The sequence below is a fragment of the Nelusetta ayraudi genome, unplaced genomic scaffold (assembly GCF_046127955.1).
Source record: "Nelusetta ayraudi isolate G7.1 ecotype Tasmania unplaced genomic scaffold, CSIRO-AGI_Nayr_v1 ptg000020l, whole genome shotgun sequence".
Taxonomy (NCBI): domain Eukaryota; kingdom Metazoa; phylum Chordata; class Actinopteri; order Tetraodontiformes; family Monacanthidae; genus Nelusetta; species Nelusetta ayraudi.
The window spans coordinates 1,534,969-1,555,391 of NW_027466070.1; the positions used below are offsets into that span (position 1 = coordinate 1,534,969).

The window sequence follows — 20,423 nt, forward strand, 5'->3', positions numbered from 1 at the left end:
AGGCACTACAATAACAAATGACCCCCCCCCTCCCCCTTACTGTACCACAGGCACAAATCAAACACGCCATCTTGGCATTAGAACGTAAGGCGGCGGGTTAAAGTTATGATTTAGACACAAAGTCAGTTTTACAAATCAAATCACAGGCAAAAAAAAATTCTCTTCAGGCAGGAATAAAAGAAAACTGCTGATGAGACTTCTAACTTGGCACAAAGCCATCAAACTGGAAGCCAAGTGCTTTTTTCTCCCTTTGAGTGAAATTAGGGAAAATATTTCCCATGAGAATAAAAAAATTCCAATAAATACTGCATTTAATACTGTTTCCATAAAAAAATATTGTCATAAAAGACTACTGGTAAATCAACTGAGACCTCCCGCTGCAACACAGGTGCATAGATAATGACTAGCCAAGCACCAGCCTGATAATAAAATATCCATTGTGAACATTACAACACCTTCATTCACTGCTGCTCACACATCAAAAAAACAAAAAAAACAAGCACTCAACAGTTGTGTAAACGCTTCTCGTGTACTGAATATTATGTTGCAGTCCTGTCAAACTCCATGTGAGTCACATCTTTAGTTTCTGACACAAAGTGATGGGAAATCGGCAGGTGGCGACGCAGCCAATCATCCACCAGTCCAGTGATTTTCTCCATTCAAGTCAAAAAGAGCATGACCATAAACATAAATCATAAACAGAAAACAGGTAAATCTGAGGATGAAAGTGTGTCTTTGTTCCTTCACTCACTTCACCCTCTTATTCCCACCAAGGGAACGTCGCCCATTCCCCACTTTCATACCCTTCAGGACTCTTCATCCCACACTTCTCCTTATGAAAATGAAGAAGACATCAAAGGTGTCTCACTTGTGAGGAGGTCACGGACTTACTAGAACACACACACGCACACGCACACGCACACGCACACGCACACGCACACGCACACGCACACGCACACGCACACGCACACGCAGGTCTCAGCCACTTTAAGACATTATCAATGATCTTTAGGTCTTGAACTTCGGCACCGGCCAAGACTTCCAAACACTTCTGAACCTTCAGAATTACTTCACCACCAAACAAAACAAAACGAGCTCACTGTCAAAGCTCAAATCATCAATTAAAAAAGAAAACAGGGACTAAGGAGAAGTCCTGTCACAACGTTGCAGTTGCTGTGCGGAGCCCTCCTCCCTCCCTCCACCCTGAGAGGTCAGAGGTCAAAGGTGGGCAGGTGGCGGTGTCGCGCTCGCAGGTCAGTCCTCCGTAAAAGCTCTCTGACAGTGGTAGAGCAGGCAGTCGGGCAGGTCGGGCACCGGGGAGCGCAGCCACACGGCCAACGTGCCGGCGTGCACGCGGCAGTGCATCAGGCACGGCAGGTCGGGCAGCAGTCGGCACGCCAACACGCCTTCAGTGCCTGCAGGGGAGGGAGGGAAATGATTATAGCAAACTCAGAAACTCTTCCTAAAGTCACTGAATTAATTGTTTTGCATCGTCAGCTGGATATTAAAGTCTGATCCGTATTTTAACACTTAGGGAACAATGCAAAAATGATAATGGGTAGAAAAAGGTTATTCAATACCAGTTAGTCATTATCTATCTTCATGGGTTTTACTCATTTTGGGGACCAACTTTGTCAACACAACACTGTCTAGGAAAAATATCAGATTAATGGTGTTCATCCAGAATGCAATCATGAAACAGGGAAAATGGTCAAAGAGAGGCACATCATTAGAGCCCATGTCAAAGATAACCAAAATGTACATGTGCTGTACATACAAGCTGATATCAAAATCAGCTGCAATCAAGGAAGTGGGCTGCAACTCATTTCTGCAATTTGAAACAAAAAATATTAGTCTACTTTCCCTTTAAGTTTTCACCCACATTCAACATAGCAGCTAAGTAAACCATTTGTAATGAATGTGGGGGGGGGGGGGGTCCCAATATAACGACATCCAAAATATATGAAAGAGGATTAGGGCCACAAGAAAAGAAAAAAACATGACAGGAAGGAAACTTTTTTCGAGTTTTAAGTTGAAATTTTGTGTATAAAGTTGACGTAAAAAAAAAGACGAAATTTTGTGAATAAAGTTGAAATTTCATGAATAACGTCGATGCAAAAATAAGGTGGAAATTGGTGAGTAAACTGCCGAAAACAGGTGTATCCCACAAGGTTCACCCACAGTAATCAGGAAACTGGAAAGTGACGACAGGCAGCGGAGAACCTTGCTGTGGCCGGCCAGACCTCGGGTTGCCACGGTAACCGCTCGGCCTCGGTACACCCACTCCGTTTATGGAGGTTTATCAGCGATGTGCACCGCTCTTGGCTCACCGATGATCTCCACCACGCGCAGCCGCAGCTTCCTTTCCAGCACGCTCAGCGTGGCGCTCAGAGCTTCCCGGCCGCCGCCCACCAGCCTCAGGTTCTGCTTGGTGTCGTGCGAGAAGGACAGCCACATTTTCCCATAATCCTCGGTGGACACGCTCAAGGGTCTGAGGGAAGAAGGCAACAAACACCACCGTAAGAATTCGAACCCTCGGCGGGTGAAGAGGAGGCGGGGTGGTGAAGGTCGTCACCTGATGAAGCTGCTCAGAGGCAGTCGGTAGGATAACCGCAGCGACCGGGGGTCCGGCGTCGGGTACGAAACCACGGCCACGACCTCCACGTGCGCTGCAGGCTTCTTCACCGACAGGAGGTAGCGACACATGGCTGTGCGTCCACTTTGCACCTCTGTTAGCGTGTTCTCGCACGCACACAACACCTGAAACCAAGATTAGAAGAAACATCTTCTTAGGTGGAACAAAATGAGATATTAGCTTAAAGGTCCAGTGTGTAAACTTTCTAAGGAATCCCGCCTGACAGCCTGTTTTGTATTTAGGACTCTGTTAGCCGGACTTCCTTCAAAAATGGCGGTGCAATATGGCAGCTAACTAGGAGCAAGACCATGGATGTATTATAACTCCATACTGGACTGGTAATATGGCGGCAAGCCGATTTTTCCCAGTGGCCACTTGAGGTACTGCACCAAAAAAAATACAATGGGAAAAGCAATTTCTCCATAGAGTGCAATATAAAAATAAAGGCCTTTAAAACGACTGACAGGACGACTTTGACCTGAAACAGCCGTATAAAAATTACTATTTTTATTTTATACTGCGAGTATACACTTTAATGAATGTATTTATGTGCAGTACGTTCGGCTTTTACCAATATAAAAATCCTATTTATATCCTATAAAAATGTAAGAATCTTACACATTGGACATTTCTTTCAGAAAAAAAATAAAATCACCTCAAGCTCATCGGAGTGCAGCTCCAGCAGGACCTGCTGGAGGTCCGAGGAGGACGAGTTGTGGACGAAGACGAGGAGCGATAAAGAGTCTTCGCCCTGAACGTGACAGGCTGAGAGATCCAGGCTGCCATCGGAGCCCAGCGGGGTGACGTCAGAGTGGGGGAGTCCGGCCAGATCGTCGGGGAGACGGGAGGCGAGGTCGAGGTCTCCAGCCGGAGCAGGACCGTCCTCGCCGTCCAGGCCGTCCTCTCCGGGGGGGCGGAGCTCCCCACCCGCCGCGTCGCCGTTGGTCAGCTCTGAGTCGGAGCAGCGGCCGTTGGCCACAGCGAGGCCACCCTGCGTACATGAGGGCGTCTCCACCGGGCTGTCGCATAGCAGGTCGTCCACGGCGCTCGGGGCCGAGACCGCGGGGTCGGAGGTCGTCTCCCTGCCGGCCGACAGCGAGGCCGAACCTTTGGCCTTTCGTCTGAAGCGATGCAGATTCTGCTCTGATTTTCCCATCTGTTTGAAGAGACCAAGGGGAAGAGAGAATTTAGACTACCTCTCCAAGGTGGTTTCAACCCGTTTTGCAAAAATCGGATTTCATGCAATTTGTGACCGTTCAGACTATAAAAGAGCCGCCCGGGTTCAATCTGGATGGGCTAAAAATTGGATTTTGCCTGGCAGTCTAAACGAGGCTATAGCTAGCTGGTCCACAGCGGGGTATTTGTTACAATAATAAACACACCTGGGAATCATTATTGCATACAGATTTACACTTTAAGCATTACAATGTGTGTGTATTATATGTGTATCATAAGAATGTGTTGCTCCAGACTAGATGTGTGTGTGTGTGTGTGTGTGTGTGTGTGTGTGTGTGTGTGTGTGTGTGTGTGTGTTTGACTTGATTGAACTGAATGTTGTTTAAATACCAAGAAGAGCAACATTCAGAGGTCCCAACATCTCAGCTGTGAGGATTCACCACATTTGCTCAATCATCCAGTCAAAGTGCAGATTTGATCCAAAAACCACACAGGGCAGCAGTCGCTGCTTCCCAGCAAGCTGCCACAATCAGGTGCCTCCACCTCAGCTCACTATGAAACCTGAACCCTGTGTTGAAGCTCTAAATGCTCTTGTTGTTCCACTAGAACCCAGAAATACTGGCGAGCTCACCAGAGACACGTCACTGTGGGAGCTGAGGCCCACAAACAGCGACGAGGCCAGCTGCTGCTTCTCCTGCTCGGGCTCCGGGGTGGCTGTCGGCGTGGGCGTGGCGGTCTGGCTGGCTGAGGGGCCGGACCCGTCCTGATCCTCCTCCTCCTGCTGGCCCAGGGACAGCAGCGGGCTGGGCACCTCCACCTGGGCGCCCTCCTCCACCGCCTCCCTCTGCACCAGGTAGCCCTCCTTCCCCCACACCCTCTTCACGCCGTCCAGCTTCAGGGTGGTTGAGCTGCGGACGGACAGAGTTTGAGTGTGTGCAGCTCGGAATGGTACATGGTAAATGGACTGCATTTATTAAGGCATTATTAAGAGCTAATAAACGCTTATTAACACCTTATAAACACAAAGACACCAAAGGGCTTCACAGTTGCCTCACATCCGTCCATTCCCCCACTCACACAACCACACACACACAAACACACACAACCACACACACACACACACACACACACGCATGGCTGCTTCCATGCAAGGCGCTGCCAGGTAGTAATTTAGGGTTCAGCGTCTAGCTCAAAGACACTTCGGCATATGTCCACCTACCCTCCTTTGTTTGACAGGTCGGCGCTGTTTCCCGACAGGCCGGAGCTGATGGACAGCAGCGTGGGCGAGTGCCTGTCGGCGATGCTGCAGGAGGACATACTGATGGGAAGCGAGAGGCCGTACGGCTCCAGGCTGAGTGCTGCGGAAGAAGTCGCAGTCAGGAAGCAAACAAACAAACGAGGCGGCCAAATCTGCCGCCTTCTGAAATGTGTTTTTTTTTTTTTTTCGGTTACTTTTTTGTGTTGTTTTTTGCACCGAGTTTTACCTTTGGTGCGAGCCAGTTCCTCCTGCCGCTGGTGCGGAGGCTTGTAGGGAGCGGCGCCAGCAGCCAACGCCTCCGAGACATATTCGTCGAGAAAAGACAGAGAGGAGTCCACCTGGAAAACAACCAGAGCAGCTCCCATGTATGCATGCGTCACATCAGAGGATAAATAACTATTTGTAACAAATTGTGAAAGTGTTTACTGAAGCAGCGTGTGACACTCACCGTCAACAAGCTGCTCCAGCAAATGACTGTCAGAGTTGGTTTTAAATGGACAAAGATTCAATTTAATTTTGCCTTACTTTCCCTGTATTAATTCTAATGATATGTTATATATTTCTTAGAACTTCTGATAATTGATACTGTTGTAAAACCAGCTGAGAAGGGATAGCTTATTTGTACTTTGTTGCATGCATGAATGGTATAAATTACATCTCGATTTTCTTGAGGTTTTTCTTAAGTTCATGCAATTGTTTTTTCTCAGAACGTCAGCGACCCTTTAAAGAACACTGCTGTTGTTCACCAGTCGGCTGCAGGCCAGAAGTGAAACTGGTTTGGAGAAAAAAAACAGACCTTTCCAGACACGTCTGAACATTTGACTAGGATCAATGAAAAGTCGGCTCCTTTTTTTGAATTCCTGTTTTTACGTGACTTATCTACAACACAGGGCAAGTGTGTGCGGGTTTCATTTTTGTCTAACAAGCAGCAATCAAATCTGCTACAGAGCCAAAACCCTTTCACACACCAGGGCTTTTTCCAGGTTCATTCACGAACTAATCGTTCTCATGTGGAACGACATCGGGCCTGTTGTTACCGTCGCGATTCAGCTCTGTTACCTCCAGGGCTTCCGGGCCGGCGCCTCTTGGCAGCACCCTGGCTCGGAGCTCGGGGTCCTGGCTGAGCAGCTGCAGTTCGTGGCCTCGCTGCCTCAGCACCGTGTCCAGGCAGCTGCTGTACGCTTCAGAGACCTGCTGAGCCACCGCCGCACCGGCACCCCCGTCGCACAGCTTGGTCATGGCCGTCAGGGCCCAGGTCTTTGTTTCGCTGGTGGCGTTTTTCATGGCCAACACTTTGGCCAGCAGCATCGGGACTGTGGTCGGCTCCAGCTCCTCCTTCAGATGGGAATATTCACCCAGGACCTGCAGACGGCAGGGGTGTGGTGGAAAAAGCCCGTTCAAGATGTTGCACTTGTTTTGCTTGGAGCTTTAGTGGGACGGGAGAAGTTTCACCTGGCGTTCCCAGAAGGAACGTTCCCTCAAAAAAAAAGAGAAAATTGTTTGGATTTGTCTCGTCGGTCTCGCAACAGGCCCACAGCGTGGGCGAGCGTTTAGAAATGTTGGAATGTGATTGGCCTGTGTATCGCAAAGGTAGCCAATCACATTTTCTTTGCATTCCAACAGTGAGCTGCAATGTGAAATAGCAGCGCCAGTAGGAAAATTAAAACTTGTTTTCAGAGAGAAAAGCTTCCATAATTTTTCTTTGTTCTTCATTTAACGTGAAACTGCAGCTATAAACAGAATGAGCTACACAAACAGTCACTTCCTGGGTTTCTTGGTCAGATTTAGTCGGGCCTTGAAGCAGCTTTCTGTGATTTCGACAAAGCTGAGATGGAGCTGATAAGGAGAGATAAGTGTCGAAATCCCCAGGCCAATATAAACACTAAGTATTAGAGCTCGGCTAGATGGAGAGACAACTTTTGTATTAAAATCTTTGCCAGCTAATTGCCAGAGAGCAGAGAGCAAACTCACCCAGCTGATGACCTGTAGGAAGCGCTGGGGCAGCTTGTCAGGCTCCTGCTGCAGCAGAGAGACGTACGAGTCCACAGCAAACAGCCTCAACTTCCTGTCTTCCTCGGCGCTGTCAAAGCCTGGCAGCATTAGAGAGAAAGAGGCTGCGCAATTAGCTGGTGGATGCCATCATCACATTACACAATGGCAAGATAACAAATGCATCGTGTAGAGACAGACTTCCCGCATTGTCTCACCTTCAGAAAGCAGTTTTAGGAAACTGTTTGGTAAATCCGGCTGCATCATGTCTCCACCCAGTGAAAACACCGTGTTCATGGTCTCAATGAACCATTCGTTGTCAGGTGCATATGTACGAAACTTTATAGGAAAAAAAATTTTTAAAGTCTGCAAACTGAACAAGTTGTAACATAGAGGTACAGAAGAGGACTAGGGCCACAAGAAGAGAAAAGAATTAAGATACATTTTTTTTTTCGTAATTTTGTGAATGAAGTTGACGAAAAAGAGAACATTTCGTCAAGTCAAAATATAATAATATAATAATATAATTGTTTTGACACAGACAAACAAGTGAAATTCAGATGACATTATGAAAATTTCTGATAAAAATTTTAAATGACCAAATAAAAAAAATCCATCTGATGCCAAAACCACTGAGGATTTGTAAATAAGGTTCAAAGCCCTGTGATAGTACAGTCAACATATCTTGACTACCCCCTAGTGGAGCAATGAAGCTTTTATTTAAAAACAGTAAAAGGAAGAACCAACTCTACACCAGAAGGATATTTTTCTGCCAGCTCTGTGACCTTCCCCACCAAGTCGGTGGTGGTGTGGTCGTCTTTGCTGGCGCGGAGGAACTCCAGCATCTTTTCCACAATGACTGTGACATTCTGGGAGTTTGTGATCCGAAAGAGCAGCTCCAGCGTCTGCAGGCAAAAACAAACAGAAAGCCCAATAACGCAAGAATCCCCAAGAACACAGGGCGTAAACAATGACTCAACAACAGCACCGGTCTCACCTCACGCTTGATGATGAGGTCGGGGTGATCTAGACACTCGATGATGGTCATCTGATGCTGCAGGGCCAGTTTAGGATCTTGCTGAACCACGTAGGTCAGAGCTTTTAAGCCTAGAATGAGATCAAACAGACACATTTAATACGACGGAGGCATGAAAATGTTGTTTGACAAGAACACGATGCAAATCACAGGCTTCCTGCACAGCTTACCCAGATATTTCAGATTAATCTTTGGTGACAGGACAAAGTTGCCGATGCACTTTGCAGCTTTTTCCAAAAGATCTGACTTGGGGTGCACGGTGTAAATACATTTTACACACTCAAATAATATAGCTGGGGGGAGAAAAAGAGTACATTAAGTCTTTAAGAAATGACTTCAGTGATGTTAAACAATGAGTTTTGCAAGAAACATAAAAAACACACACACCGTAGGTGATGTTATGATTCATCTCTGCTCTTCGTAACGACTCATCCAGAACTTCATACATGATCTCACTTGAACTGATGATTTCAGAAAGAACAGATTTTAAACTATTAAAGTAAGTCAAAAACATAAAAGAACAAAGGTCACTGATGATACAGAGAGAGTGAGTGAGAGAGAGAGAAAGAGAGAGAGTGAGAGGGAGAGAGAGAGGGCGCCCTCTAGTGGCAATATGTAAATGCAGCAGTTTTTTTAAAAGGTCCCATATTACACAAACATGAAGTTACCATTGTTTTCTAGCAGTAAAACAACATGTCTCAAACATTGCTGGCTTGTGACAACAGCCAGCCAGGTGTGAGCTCCACCCTCTCAGACCTCCTTGTTTTTATTTGTCTTGTATTTCCAAAAGTTACATTCACGTTCTAGTCTGTTAACTTGCTACGTCAGGATGCTTCTCTGGAGTCCAGAGAGAAAAATGAAAAGGTGAATATGCGTTTAAAATAGAACCTACTGGAGGTAGCAACAGTGATGATTACCTTGAGTCATTCTTGCCAAGCAGAGACAGTATTCTCAGGAGCTGGATCTGCAGCCATGGAGCAGGGACATTGTGGTAGTTGAAGTCCATGGGCAGCTTTCCTCCAACCACTTGCTTCAGTATGGTGACAAAACTGACTGTCAGGTCCTTGTAACCTTCCGGGTTCTCCTACCACAGGTGACATGAGAGAATGTGGCAAGTGGATAGTAAAAGGGACCTACGCAAAAGTGCAAAGTCCTACAAGTCCAACAGAAGTCCAACCTGAATCATGTTTAAGTAGATGTGGAGCGAGGCCGTCATGACGCCGGGATCCTTGTCGCACAGGGCTTTACGAAACTTGTTGTGTATGTGTTGAACTTGATTTGGTGCTATTAGGTAGAATTTATACAATGCCAGCACAGCTTTCCGTCGAATGATCTCTCTAGAAATATGGGAAAAAAAACACTTTCATTTAGATATTCAATTAGAGTTTGTGTGCCAAGGTGTGCTTTATGTGGTAAATGAGCAAAGGCATTTCATACTTTGGGTGATTGAGTTTCTCCTCGACCAGAGGAAGGATTGCAGGGATCATGTCTTTGGGGAAAATTTGGCCTACGACAGTAAGAGCCATGCACACCTCGATTAGGTTTGTGCTCTGGAGATCCTGGCAGGGAAGAAAACAGAGAACACATCAGCACAATTGTGATAGACACCCAGAAATAAGTGGTGCAAAAATTTTGCACTCACCTTCAATACAGTGTTCACCAGAAGAAGAAGCAACTCGTGACTCTCGTTCAGGAACAGAGACACGGCCAGATAACCTGCAAAACAGAGGCCACGCCTTGAGAATTTTTGAAAACTGTTTTGAGAGTTTTTGCCAATATTCTATAAATGAAGAAGCTCTTCAACTGAACTTAAAACCACACACCGACTCTTTTCTCCAGAGCGCCGCCCTGCTGGGCCAGTTTGATGGCATGAATGTAAGTGAACGAAGCCTCATAGCCGAGCATTTCACAGTAGATGGCTCTCACCATGAGCTCCTTCATCTGCCTCTGTGGAAAGACATGAACACATGACATGACTCCGGTGCCGTTTTTGTTCATCCAATGTCTAGTTAGGAGTCAGGAGGGTCATACCATGGAGGTGCTAGGGGAGGAGATCTGATCTTTGATGGATGCCAGCTCACCCTGAATGAGTTTTTCCTCCTCCTGAAGGCAAGAAACACATTGTAGAGTGAGTCAATAAAAACGTTTTTGTTTTTAAAGTTTGCTGTGTTGTCTTCTTTTTTGTACTGTCGCTGCCCACACATCTACTGTATGTAAAAGTTCAAAACACCAATCAGCGTTTTTGTTTTGACTTTGAATTTGACTAATGTCGATATTACCACTGACAGAGAGATGATGTCGGTGATGGGTAGTAGAACCGGCCGTCCCCAGCTGTGATTCTCCAAACTAAAACTTACTACTAACTTACCAACGCACCGGTGACAGGGGGTACCGGGCGGCTACTTCACCAGTATGTTTACGTCCTGTCTCGTGGCCCCCAGTGTTTTCAACGAAAAGACTCACATGTTTGGACGAGAGGTCGGTGATGCCTCTGATGAGGTGTCCCAGTTTTGAGGCAGAGGAGAGTTTTGCCGAACCGGGCTGGGAGTCCAGCGACAGGAGGCTCGGCAGAGCTGTGAGGGTCTTCTCCACCACATCGCTCATTTTGTCCGCGATAATCCGGCCTCGGCAGCTTCTTCTTCCCCGTCACGGCGTAACTCATCTATCCATGCCGGCGACACCGTGAAGGGACGCGCACAGTTGTCTTTTAAACGCTCCAAAACACCTAATATTAGCTGGCCGCAGTCATTGTTTTGGTTTAGCCGACTGGATGCGGCAAAGCTAGTTCCGGGAGCAATGCTGATGTCATATCCGCTGTTGCTCGCGCTCAAGTAAAGGTTTCAAACGTCATTTTCTTTTCCCCTTTGGCTCTCATTTTGCAAATTCCAATTCATTTTATATATTTGACACATGTATTTCTTTCTTTTTTTTTTCTTTTTTTTTTTTTTTTAGATAACGTTACGTTTGAAAAAAACGACGAGAGGTCATACATTTCAGTCAATTGATTAATTGATAAAAAAAAAAAAAAAAAAAAAACATTGTGTAAAACAGTAAAACACACAAATAACAACTGCAAGTTAGTGATGATATTCAAAATTTTAAGTTTATTAGGTTTGTAATACTTTCATAAACAGTCCCTTGTATAGCTGTACACTAAACTACAAGAACAATAATTACAATGGTAGATGTGACATTACAGCCGTTGGACAACTTAACAGAGAGGAGTACATTTTAGGAATTTCAACCTGTTTCACATTCTAGTATTTATATATTGAGTAGAGAACCACATGGTCAGGGTGCACATGAGGAACAGCTTTGTGATCAGGAGCAAAGGTAAATGAAAAAAGAAAAAATCATTGACATGGAGCAGTCGACATCATGGCGTCTTGTAGATTTGTTTCATTTGTAAATGTGCTTTTTCTTTTTAACTTTAGGACAACAGTGACAGGTAAATTGCTAAACGGACCAAAAGGCTTGTTGGGTGCATAGTGTGTATAATTCCATGGACAGTTCTGCTGTATATTTCTGTGTTTATTAGACAATTAATTTGTTCTTTTGCTCGTCACACTGATGTAAATGCTACTCCCTGTCCAATATAAGATTTTAAAATGTATCATAATCCGTCTTTGCAAGTCAATAAATGCATCATCAATTCACATCTCCTATTTACAGAGAAAGCTGCAAACCCTCAGATCTTATTCTTTAATTTCTAATGACAAGTATAAAAACCCAATGGCCGTTTCCCTCAAGTAAATCTGATAGCTTCCCCTGCAGATGTATTTCCCCCAGACCCAATTATATTCCACAGGTGGAATTTTTCATCTATTTGTGCAAAAAACATTAAATTAACAGGTTTGGTCCTTTACGTGGGCACATACAATACATCACTTCATTGTGTCTATCCTATGCTGATGCTAGTTACTACCGCTTTTATTTTCTGAAATATATTTTTTTAATCTAGAGTTGTAACCATAAGTACTTCTGTGCAATTTTCTCTCAGTCTTAATGTAATACAAGCGTGCCATTTGCTTTAATTATTCTCTGAAATATGTAAATGAACTCTGGTTGTGAGACAGGAATATATACAATCCTATTAATATGGCCTGTGTATAACCAAAACTGAGTCTCGATCTCTGTGATTGTACTCTAGCGAACAAAAACATCAGCGGCTCTTCAGTACGTCTGTCTACCGTTAAATCTTCTGCCTTTGTCCTCAAGCCCAGATCTGCGGGAAGAGGGGGTGAGGAACAGCAGACATTACAAGATGCAAACAGACAGGCCAAAGTTGCCAGATTTGCAGTACAAATAACAGACATCTCGTACCCGGAGAGTGTGGTCCCAGGAGCCTGTGCAGAACGTCGTTCCATCGGGGGAAACACGCAATGTGCTGACACGGTTCTCGTGGCCAAACAGAATAGACACTCGTGTTCCTTTGAGAACATCCCAAACATTGATGGTGTAGTCGTTGTAGCCACCAAACAGTAGCCGTCCTAAGGGAGGGGAAAATACAATTAATTGAAACAGTAAGTCACTGCTAAAATACAGCAAACGTGCAGTCCCTTCAATTGTGGATTAAAAGAAACAGTACATTTCTTACCACTGAGTGAGAAATCAACACTGGACACTCCAAATATGATGCTCTCTTTGGAGTAAATGGCCACTTCTCTGTCTGCCCTTAAGTCATACAGGCGGCACTGCAACAAAGGTCAAAGGTCAGAGTTTGAGCTTGAAAGGTGGATTCTTGCACTGCACTTTGTTTTTTTGTCTTTTAGCAGTAAGTGTCTGTCCTACCGTAGCGTCGTCTGAACCGGAGGCAAACGCATCTCCGCTCGGATAGTAACTGGTAAAGACAGACAGGGCAACAGACAGACACACTTAGAAACAGGAGAGTGGATTCCACCAAAAAAATATATGCAATCTGAGTTTTAGTGGTTCTTTTTTAAGAAGCGAGGCTGAAAATTGTCTTAGATCCTGATCTTCTCTTAATATCAGAGGTTTAAAAATGGGAACTTCAGCACCACAAAACCAAAGGTACAATTCAGATCTGCATTCGGAGGAGAAATATGGTGAATAATTCTGAAAAAAACAATGATAACTTTAAAAAAAAAAAAATAAAGAAAGAAAATAGATGAGCTCTGAGTAATTGGAGGCTGTAAAGCAGCATCGACTAACACTTGTGGCATTTTGACACGCAGGGCCTTGAATTTCAACCTACCGCACACTGTTGATGTCCGACTCATGGGTTTCAAAGGACTGGATGCACTGTCCCGAACGCATGTCCCACACATTGGCCTTCTTATCACAGCCCTGCGAGGAACACAAGCAGTGAGACTCCGACATCTCGAATGTGGTGCGTTATAAATAGCTGAGGTGACAGCAGAAGAGCGGGATACGTTCTCACCCCAGAAACAAACGTGTTGCCCGTCTCCGAGGGCGCCAGGTCCAGGCACAGCACGTCCGCCGCGTGTCCGTGGAAACTCTGCAGCAGCTGCCCGCTCTCCACGTCCCACAGTGCACATGTCCCGTCACCGCTGGACGTCAGGATCTTTCACGGACAGTGAAAGAAGCAGAAAAAATGTTGCCGTTCTGATTAAGGTTTGAAAAAAATAATAAAAGGGACTGGCACGCAGCTATAAATGGATTGTCTTTGTGAGGCATCATGTGACCAGGGAGCGAGCGGCTGCTGTGAATTATTAACAAAGCTCTTGTCTCTGCATAATGCAGGGCAGTGATTTCTCATTAGTGAGAGTGAAATGATGATTAGACGAGCAGCGAGCAGTATTGCACGCTATCGCTGACCTACGTTAACGTTAATTTTCTGTTTTTCTAGTCGATTTTTCTCAGTCCCGCACGGGTGCGATGTGCTGGATATGTTTACCTGCATATCTGAGTTGGTGAAGCTACAAGCAGACAAATAATTTGTGTGCATGGCCACGGACTTCTTCTTCGCCGCCAGGTTCTCGTTCTTGTCGAGGGACAGAGGATACACCGAGCATTTGTTGTCCAGGCCCCTAAGGACAGAAATCAAAATGAATTCTCATCGTGTGTATCACTGAGTCTTCACACAAGAAAGATACGTTCGGGCACCGCTTAGGACATCTTAGACGGATGACAGCGATAATAAAGAACTACATATGGGTATCTGAACAAAAGAAAACTGAACACTGACTTCAGGGCAAAAACAAGCGCAGCAACGGAAAACTGCAGTGACACCTGCAGGGCGAAATAGCAGATTCATACCACAGTCGGCTCATCAAACGGCAGGGCGAACAACTCACCCACAAGCCACGGCACAGCCGGAGGGAGCGTAGGCGCAGGCCATCACCCAGGTGCACGGCATTGTCACAGCGTGTTCCTGATGAATATCAAAAGGCGAGGCAGGAATGAACCGCACGGGGTGAGCGAGATGAATCACAGTCATGAGGCGTAATCAGAGCGGGACGGTAAGCTTCAGGCCCAAACAGTGGTCGAGTTTGTAGCAGAAAGTGAGGCAATCCTTATGAACAAAGGTTTTCCGTTTTCATGACAGGCATTCTCCTTGGACAACATTTAAAAAAAAATAAATAAGACGGAACATCTTGAACGTGCAGAGGCCAAAAGCAGACACATATTTCTTTATTTTTATTGCCTGCAATATATTATTTTATTACATCAATTAAAAGGAGCTTTCTTATATCGAGATGCAGCAGAAACATGAAATAAAAAAATAATGTGGCAAAAATAAATCAAGAATAATGACGAGTGAAGACATAGCTAGAGGGATACTGAGGTTGGAACTGTCAGACTAGCGAAGGACAGGAAGAAGAAAATAAAAAATAATGACATGGCCATTATCAGCTGCCAAGGAGAGGCCCATTGTTGTTTGTTATACATATTTTGTTACCTGTTAGTTTAAAACAATTAAAAATAGAGACTTTAGGCCTTAAATTAAGGGTAAAAAAAGCAGATGTTTGAACAAAGAAATGTTTTGTCTCACTGTTTTGTTTTGTTTTTTAGATGGGACAGTTCAAAACAATAATATCAGCATTTCACTAACATGCTCACTGAATTAGTAGTTACCTTGTTGGTAGTGAACGCATCCCATACAATCACTTTTCCATCCTGCGTCAAGAGATCAGAAATCAAAAATATTATCATTATGGTTTGTGAGAGTCTTTGTTCCAAAACGGGACAGAAGAACAACGAGGCTGAGTCTGACCTGTGAGGAGCTCACGATCCTCCTCTTGTCCTTACACCAGTCCATGCACAGGACCTTGTTGCCGTGTCCCTTCAGAGTTCTCCTGGTCTTCATGACAAACTGCCCGAGACCCTCCACCTTCTCTGCCACCTGATGCACTGCACACAAACACAAAATCGCTCGAAATTGTGATTATCTCCAAGTTGAAAGGCTGAGAGGCTGCATAGGAACGTTTGGGTGCAATGCCATAAGTCACCACCGGAGATCTGAGTAAATATTAGTAGTAGTGGCTAGCAGAGGCGTTATTATTACGCTTATTATAGACGTTCGACAAATAAAACAATCTAAATGAAAATAAATCAAAAATTGCAGCTTAACAAAGTACAATTTTGCATTAAAACATTGTTGTAGCTGAGCTGGTTTAAGGACTCACTGTAAGAGCGATGTGGTTAGCATCTTATGGTGAGAAAGATTATTGTCCTCGGCTTATGACGAATATGAATATGGCTGCTAAACGTGTAAGTTAGCTTAATCCCTTGTTTTCTGACCGTACCAGCTGTGATGTCAGGATGAACACCAGGAAAACAGTGAGCAGACCAGGAGTCTGCTTCCACAGCCGATGTGTCAGTGCAATATGGCCGCCACCTCACAAGTGCAGAAGCTCTTTAAGTGGAAATAACGGCCTGTCAATGGCTGTTGATTTTTTTTATTCTCTTCAACCAACTTAAAACTGGCATGTGAATTTTTTTTTAAGTCATTTTTATGCAACTAGCTCCCTTTTAATTAGTACACACTGGTCCTTTAAATTTTCAAGTTTAAAGAAATAAACCACTGTGAAAAATACAAAAAAAAAAAAAAAAAATGCATGGCAGCTGCAGATGATTGGCTCAAGTCTGCTGGATGTTGCCAGACCTCGACATACATCTCCGCATTTGGATTGCTAAAAAAAATAAATAATAATAATAATAATTAACGAAAAATGCTCTTTTTTCTCTCTCTGTCTTTGTAATTGTGACACTGTCGCTGAGCTTCACCGCTGTTGTTGCCATGTTGCCGCGCGAGACATGACTGGACACTAACACGGCTGTGTGTGAAAACAAGCAGCCACCGTCCGTGCACTTGTCATTTCCGACAACATTCGCCAAAAAAAAAAAAAAAAAAAAACGTGTAAACGCCTCGCGGGCACGCACACGCATACACGCACAAGCACTCTCTATGAAACACACATTCTCACATTAAACACGCACGACAGCATCCAGAGCACACAAACAACCACACGGGCGAGAGATTCTGCGGCTGTTTTGCTCGCGGAGCGCCGAGGCCTCTCCATTTCCCCAGCAACTCACGCTCGACGTCGTGCAGCTTGGCCCGCTCCTCCTCCAGCTTCGACTTGAGCGTCTCCGACTCGGTCTTCAGGTGGGCCAGGGTCTCGTTGAGCTGTACCTCCTGTGTCGCCATTTCAGGGTTTGGCGGGGATCTCATATATTTGCTCGGGTGCGGGCAGCGGTCGGCGGCGAAAGGGCTCGGAGCGGAGCGGAGCGGAGCTAACAGCTGATGCTGCTGCTGCTGCTGCTGCTGCTGATGTCATGACGTCACGGGGAGAAGATGCTCCTTCGGCTTTCAGAGGAGAGGGGGCGGGGAGGGGAGGAGGGTCTCAGTGTATGGCAGTGGTGGTGGTGATGATGCTGCTGCTGCTGATGATGATCCACAACAGGATGATGTCGGGTCTTCCGGGGCCATTTGTGATCCCAGGGATTTAGACACCATCAGGCTGGAGTCATATCAGATGTGTCGATGGTCTGTTGGCACACAGGAGGCGGACATAAAACGAAGATTTATATCCGCCTCCTCTTTTCCTTTATTATCATCATCTTGCCGGTTTGCAGGGGCATATATGCAGACTTTGACAAAGGTTTTTCCTGCTTAGTTATCTACTGAAAGCGCGCGCGCGCGAGCGCACACACACACACACACACGTACACACACTGCAGTGTCTCATATGTGTTTAAATTTAAAAAAATAATAATAATAATAATAATTTTTTATTTTATTTTATTTATTTATTTTTTTTAGTGAACCAGCAATACTGATTACAACACATGCAGCAACATACAAATGTGATTTAAAACATTTTGTCTTTATTCTTAAATATTTTGACACTTATTATTCTGCAAGTTTATCATTGAGGGTATTGGGGTGGTACCGAGAGGAGGGTTGCCAACTGGATTCCAAAGAAGGCGCAAGCCACAGGCACCATGAGAAAAGCAGAATTAACATCGCAAAGACCTTTCACAGATCGCCGTAGGGAGGGTGTGGTGGGCACTATTATGTAAGCATTATGTTTGAAATTTGCAATTTGCAACATACTAACCCTGAATGCTGTCAAATCGTATACACTTTTATTTATTTTTTAATATTAATATATCTGGAAGGATCATTTATGCATTACTCATGTTTCTTTTTTCTTTTTTCAGAATTTTGAGAAACGTTCAAGTTTGACCCACTTTATAAATAGAACTAAACTTTTTTATTCTTTTTATTTTCAATTTTACTTTTTTTAAACTGCATGTGAGAACCTTGAAAGAAAGAAAAACCCTGCCAGGCTGTCCTCCATTCAGAAGATACGAAAGCTGTTCTCCGTGTAGCTGTCCTGGGGTTCCATCACCCTGGAGACACAGTCCACCAGACATTCAGCCGAGTTTTTATAGAACGTCACCACGCTCAGCGTCATCATATCCCAGGATCGGAGCACCCCGACGGTGGACAGACCGGTGACGACGCCCGCCAGGAGGAATCTAGCGCAGCGATTCCAGGGAACGTTTTTCAGAACTCCTGCAGGTGGATCGTCTGCGGCTGGATTCTCCAGGGAGCCGTGGTCTCCGAGCTCATCTTTCAGAATGACAGCCAGTGCGTCCTCCTCGTTCCTCTGCTCAGCCTGCTGGTGGAGCTCATGGATGGTCTCCTGCATCTTCCGGGCCCGGCTTTGGAGCTCCTCCTTCATCTCCTCGGTGGAGCTGACGTCCCTTTGTTGCCTTGTCATGATCTCACCTTGGTTGGAAATGACACGTTTCGCCTCGCTGATGCGACGTTGCAGATCCCGCTTGGACGTCTTGAGATTCCTGTTGTCGTCGTTCTGCTTCTCTGCCAGCGATTCAAAGTAGCTGCATTTATCCGTCAAGCCTCGGATCTGTTTCCTCAGCGCACTTTCCTCCTTTTCGAGATCTCGCAACGACTCTTTTAGCCTCTGGTCCTCGGCCAGTTTCCGCTGCAGGGCCTCTCGCTGGTCCTGCAGGTGGCGGACGTCCCCAGACAGGCGCTCGATCACGGCCTGCTGCTCCTCCACCTGACAGTGAGACGTGGACAGTTTGGCTGCCGAGTCCCGGTGGACGTCCTGCAGCTGATACTCCAGGTTGTACGCCGCCGCCCTCAGCTGCTCATTCTCGGCCACCTTCTCCTTGTACTCTGCTTCCAGTACAGCCTTCTCCTCTGCTGAAAACAGCTTTTGGTGCTCTGGTTGACCCAAGTCATTTGTGCTGGGTGAGCTCTGCAGCCTGCCTCTCCTGGACTCACCTCTCGCCTCTGATGGTTTAAACTTAGAGTTTTGTTTGTTTGTTTCTGCTTGTTTCACTGCCGCCGCTTTTACAACTTGGTCCCCAAACTCTGAACCGCAGAGGGGAACGTGGTCGAGACCATCCAGACTCATGAGTAGGATTTAATTCATTCATAGACTCTCAAATGAAAGACCTGCTCAGGCGTTGGCCTGACTCAGAAAGTGAATTACACTCTTATTTTCCATTTTTTTGCAGCGCCTCATCAGAAATTCTTAATTTTTCTCGCACAAAAACGACTCTCTCCTGTTTCATCGACAGGCGTCCAAAGTGTAACGCCACTGTCCCTCTCAGTCCCTATTACCTCTCATGTTCCTTATTTCGCGATCCCAAATGGGCTGGGTGGGTGGACCCCGCCCCTCGGCACTTTGATCCTGCCTTTGATTTTTGCCTTTGTTTGCTGGTGACATCATCGGTCTTGTCAGAACCATCGTCCCAAGAGTCGAGTTGAGTCGTAGCTTCCAAGTCCTCAGCTCAACTCTCTGCCAGACAAAATGATAATTTCCATGCAGAAACTTGTAATTGAAATAAACTTTTCCTTGGTTCTGAAATATGACCGGGTTAATGATTACTGAGAGTTTGCAGGGAAGTAAATTAAGTAAATTAAGTAAAATTAAGTAAATGAAGAAATCAAGTAAAAGTAAATGAGTCAGATGGGGGGCACAGACACAGATGTCATGTTGAAATGATGATAAATGATGACAACATAACATCACATTGCAAGACATGCATCTCGTGACAACAATGATAAATTGAGCCCTTAAAAGAAAAAAAAAATCCCCTTTGCAACATTGTAGCTTTTAAAGGTTCTTTATTGTTTAGACCGTTACAGAGCAACAAACCAACACTACTGGCCCTGGGACGAGGAAGAAGTGTGCTGGGTTAAAAAAAGAAGTGCATTTGAAACAAGTTTGCCTCCTCCCTGAAAGGGGGCGGGGTTTCTAGTTTTTTTTTTAGTTTTTTTTATGACATCATCACTGTTCAAAGGCACAGATTAGAGATGGATTAAAGCCGGTGATTTCATCATGTTTCCTGGTTCCGGACAGATAAATGCACCAGACAGTTTCTGCACAACACTGTTTAAATGTGTATGTAATTATACAGAGATACGTGACTTCTTCCCAACAAACCAAAGAGGTTGATTTAGGGATTTGCTGCCGTTCACTCTGTATGTTGCACTGATACTGTGGAGAAACGGAAAAACTGCAGGTGGCAGCGACACGATGCTTGGGACGGCAGCTGCTGTTAAACTTCACCGAGGGAGACGATGATGACGAGGACGAGGACGACGGGCCTGGAGACTGAAAGCTGTCGCAGCCACGTGGCGATGTTTGATGGGCCGTTTTCCATTGAGGGACTACAGACGAGCTAAACCCTCGCCATGTTACTGGAAAACATCAACAATGGCCCCCAGTGCAACTCCATATCGAGGGACTCGCACCACCTGATCGGGGTGGAGGCGGAGGTGGCCCAGCCGCAGGAGCTCGTGCATAGGTCGCACAAGCAGAACTCGGAGCTCACGTCAGGGGACGCGCTCGAGTCCC

At 45.5% G+C, this 20,423-nt stretch overlaps 2 protein-coding genes across 2 annotated transcripts; both read right to left on the reverse strand.

The window, feature by feature from the left end:
* Positions 1 to 32: 32 nt before the first annotated feature.
* On the reverse strand, positions 33 to 10,895 carry ap4e1 (adaptor related protein complex 4 subunit epsilon 1). Its single transcript, XM_076027293.1, has 21 exons — positions 10,558 to 10,895; positions 10,126 to 10,197; positions 9,918 to 10,041; positions 9,737 to 9,810; positions 9,532 to 9,653; positions 9,272 to 9,431; positions 9,012 to 9,178; positions 8,482 to 8,555; positions 8,265 to 8,387; positions 8,056 to 8,165; positions 7,820 to 7,963; positions 7,277 to 7,385; positions 7,041 to 7,159; positions 6,129 to 6,431; positions 5,296 to 5,407; positions 5,031 to 5,169; positions 4,443 to 4,719; positions 3,291 to 3,791; positions 2,576 to 2,760; positions 2,331 to 2,491; positions 33 to 1,415 (listed from the first exon to the last, which is right to left on the reverse strand). The coding sequence occupies exons 1-21, from the start codon at positions 10,696 to 10,698 to the stop codon at positions 1,255 to 1,257; spliced, it is 3,378 nt and encodes a 1,125-aa protein (XP_075883408.1). The 5' UTR covers positions 10,699 to 10,895; the 3' UTR covers positions 33 to 1,254.
* A 276-nt stretch (positions 10,896 to 11,171) lies between these two features.
* gnb5a (guanine nucleotide binding protein (G protein), beta 5a) lies at positions 11,172 to 16,859 on the reverse strand. Its single transcript, XM_076027306.1, has 11 exons — positions 16,618 to 16,859; positions 15,293 to 15,429; positions 15,154 to 15,195; positions 14,373 to 14,449; positions 13,973 to 14,105; positions 13,496 to 13,639; positions 13,310 to 13,401; positions 12,886 to 12,934; positions 12,692 to 12,788; positions 12,418 to 12,584; positions 11,172 to 12,319 (listed from the first exon to the last, which is right to left on the reverse strand). The coding sequence occupies exons 1-11, from the start codon at positions 16,751 to 16,753 to the stop codon at positions 12,308 to 12,310; spliced, it is 1,086 nt and encodes a 361-aa protein (XP_075883421.1). The 5' UTR covers positions 16,754 to 16,859; the 3' UTR covers positions 11,172 to 12,307.
* Positions 16,860 to 20,423: the final 3,564 nt, after the last annotated feature.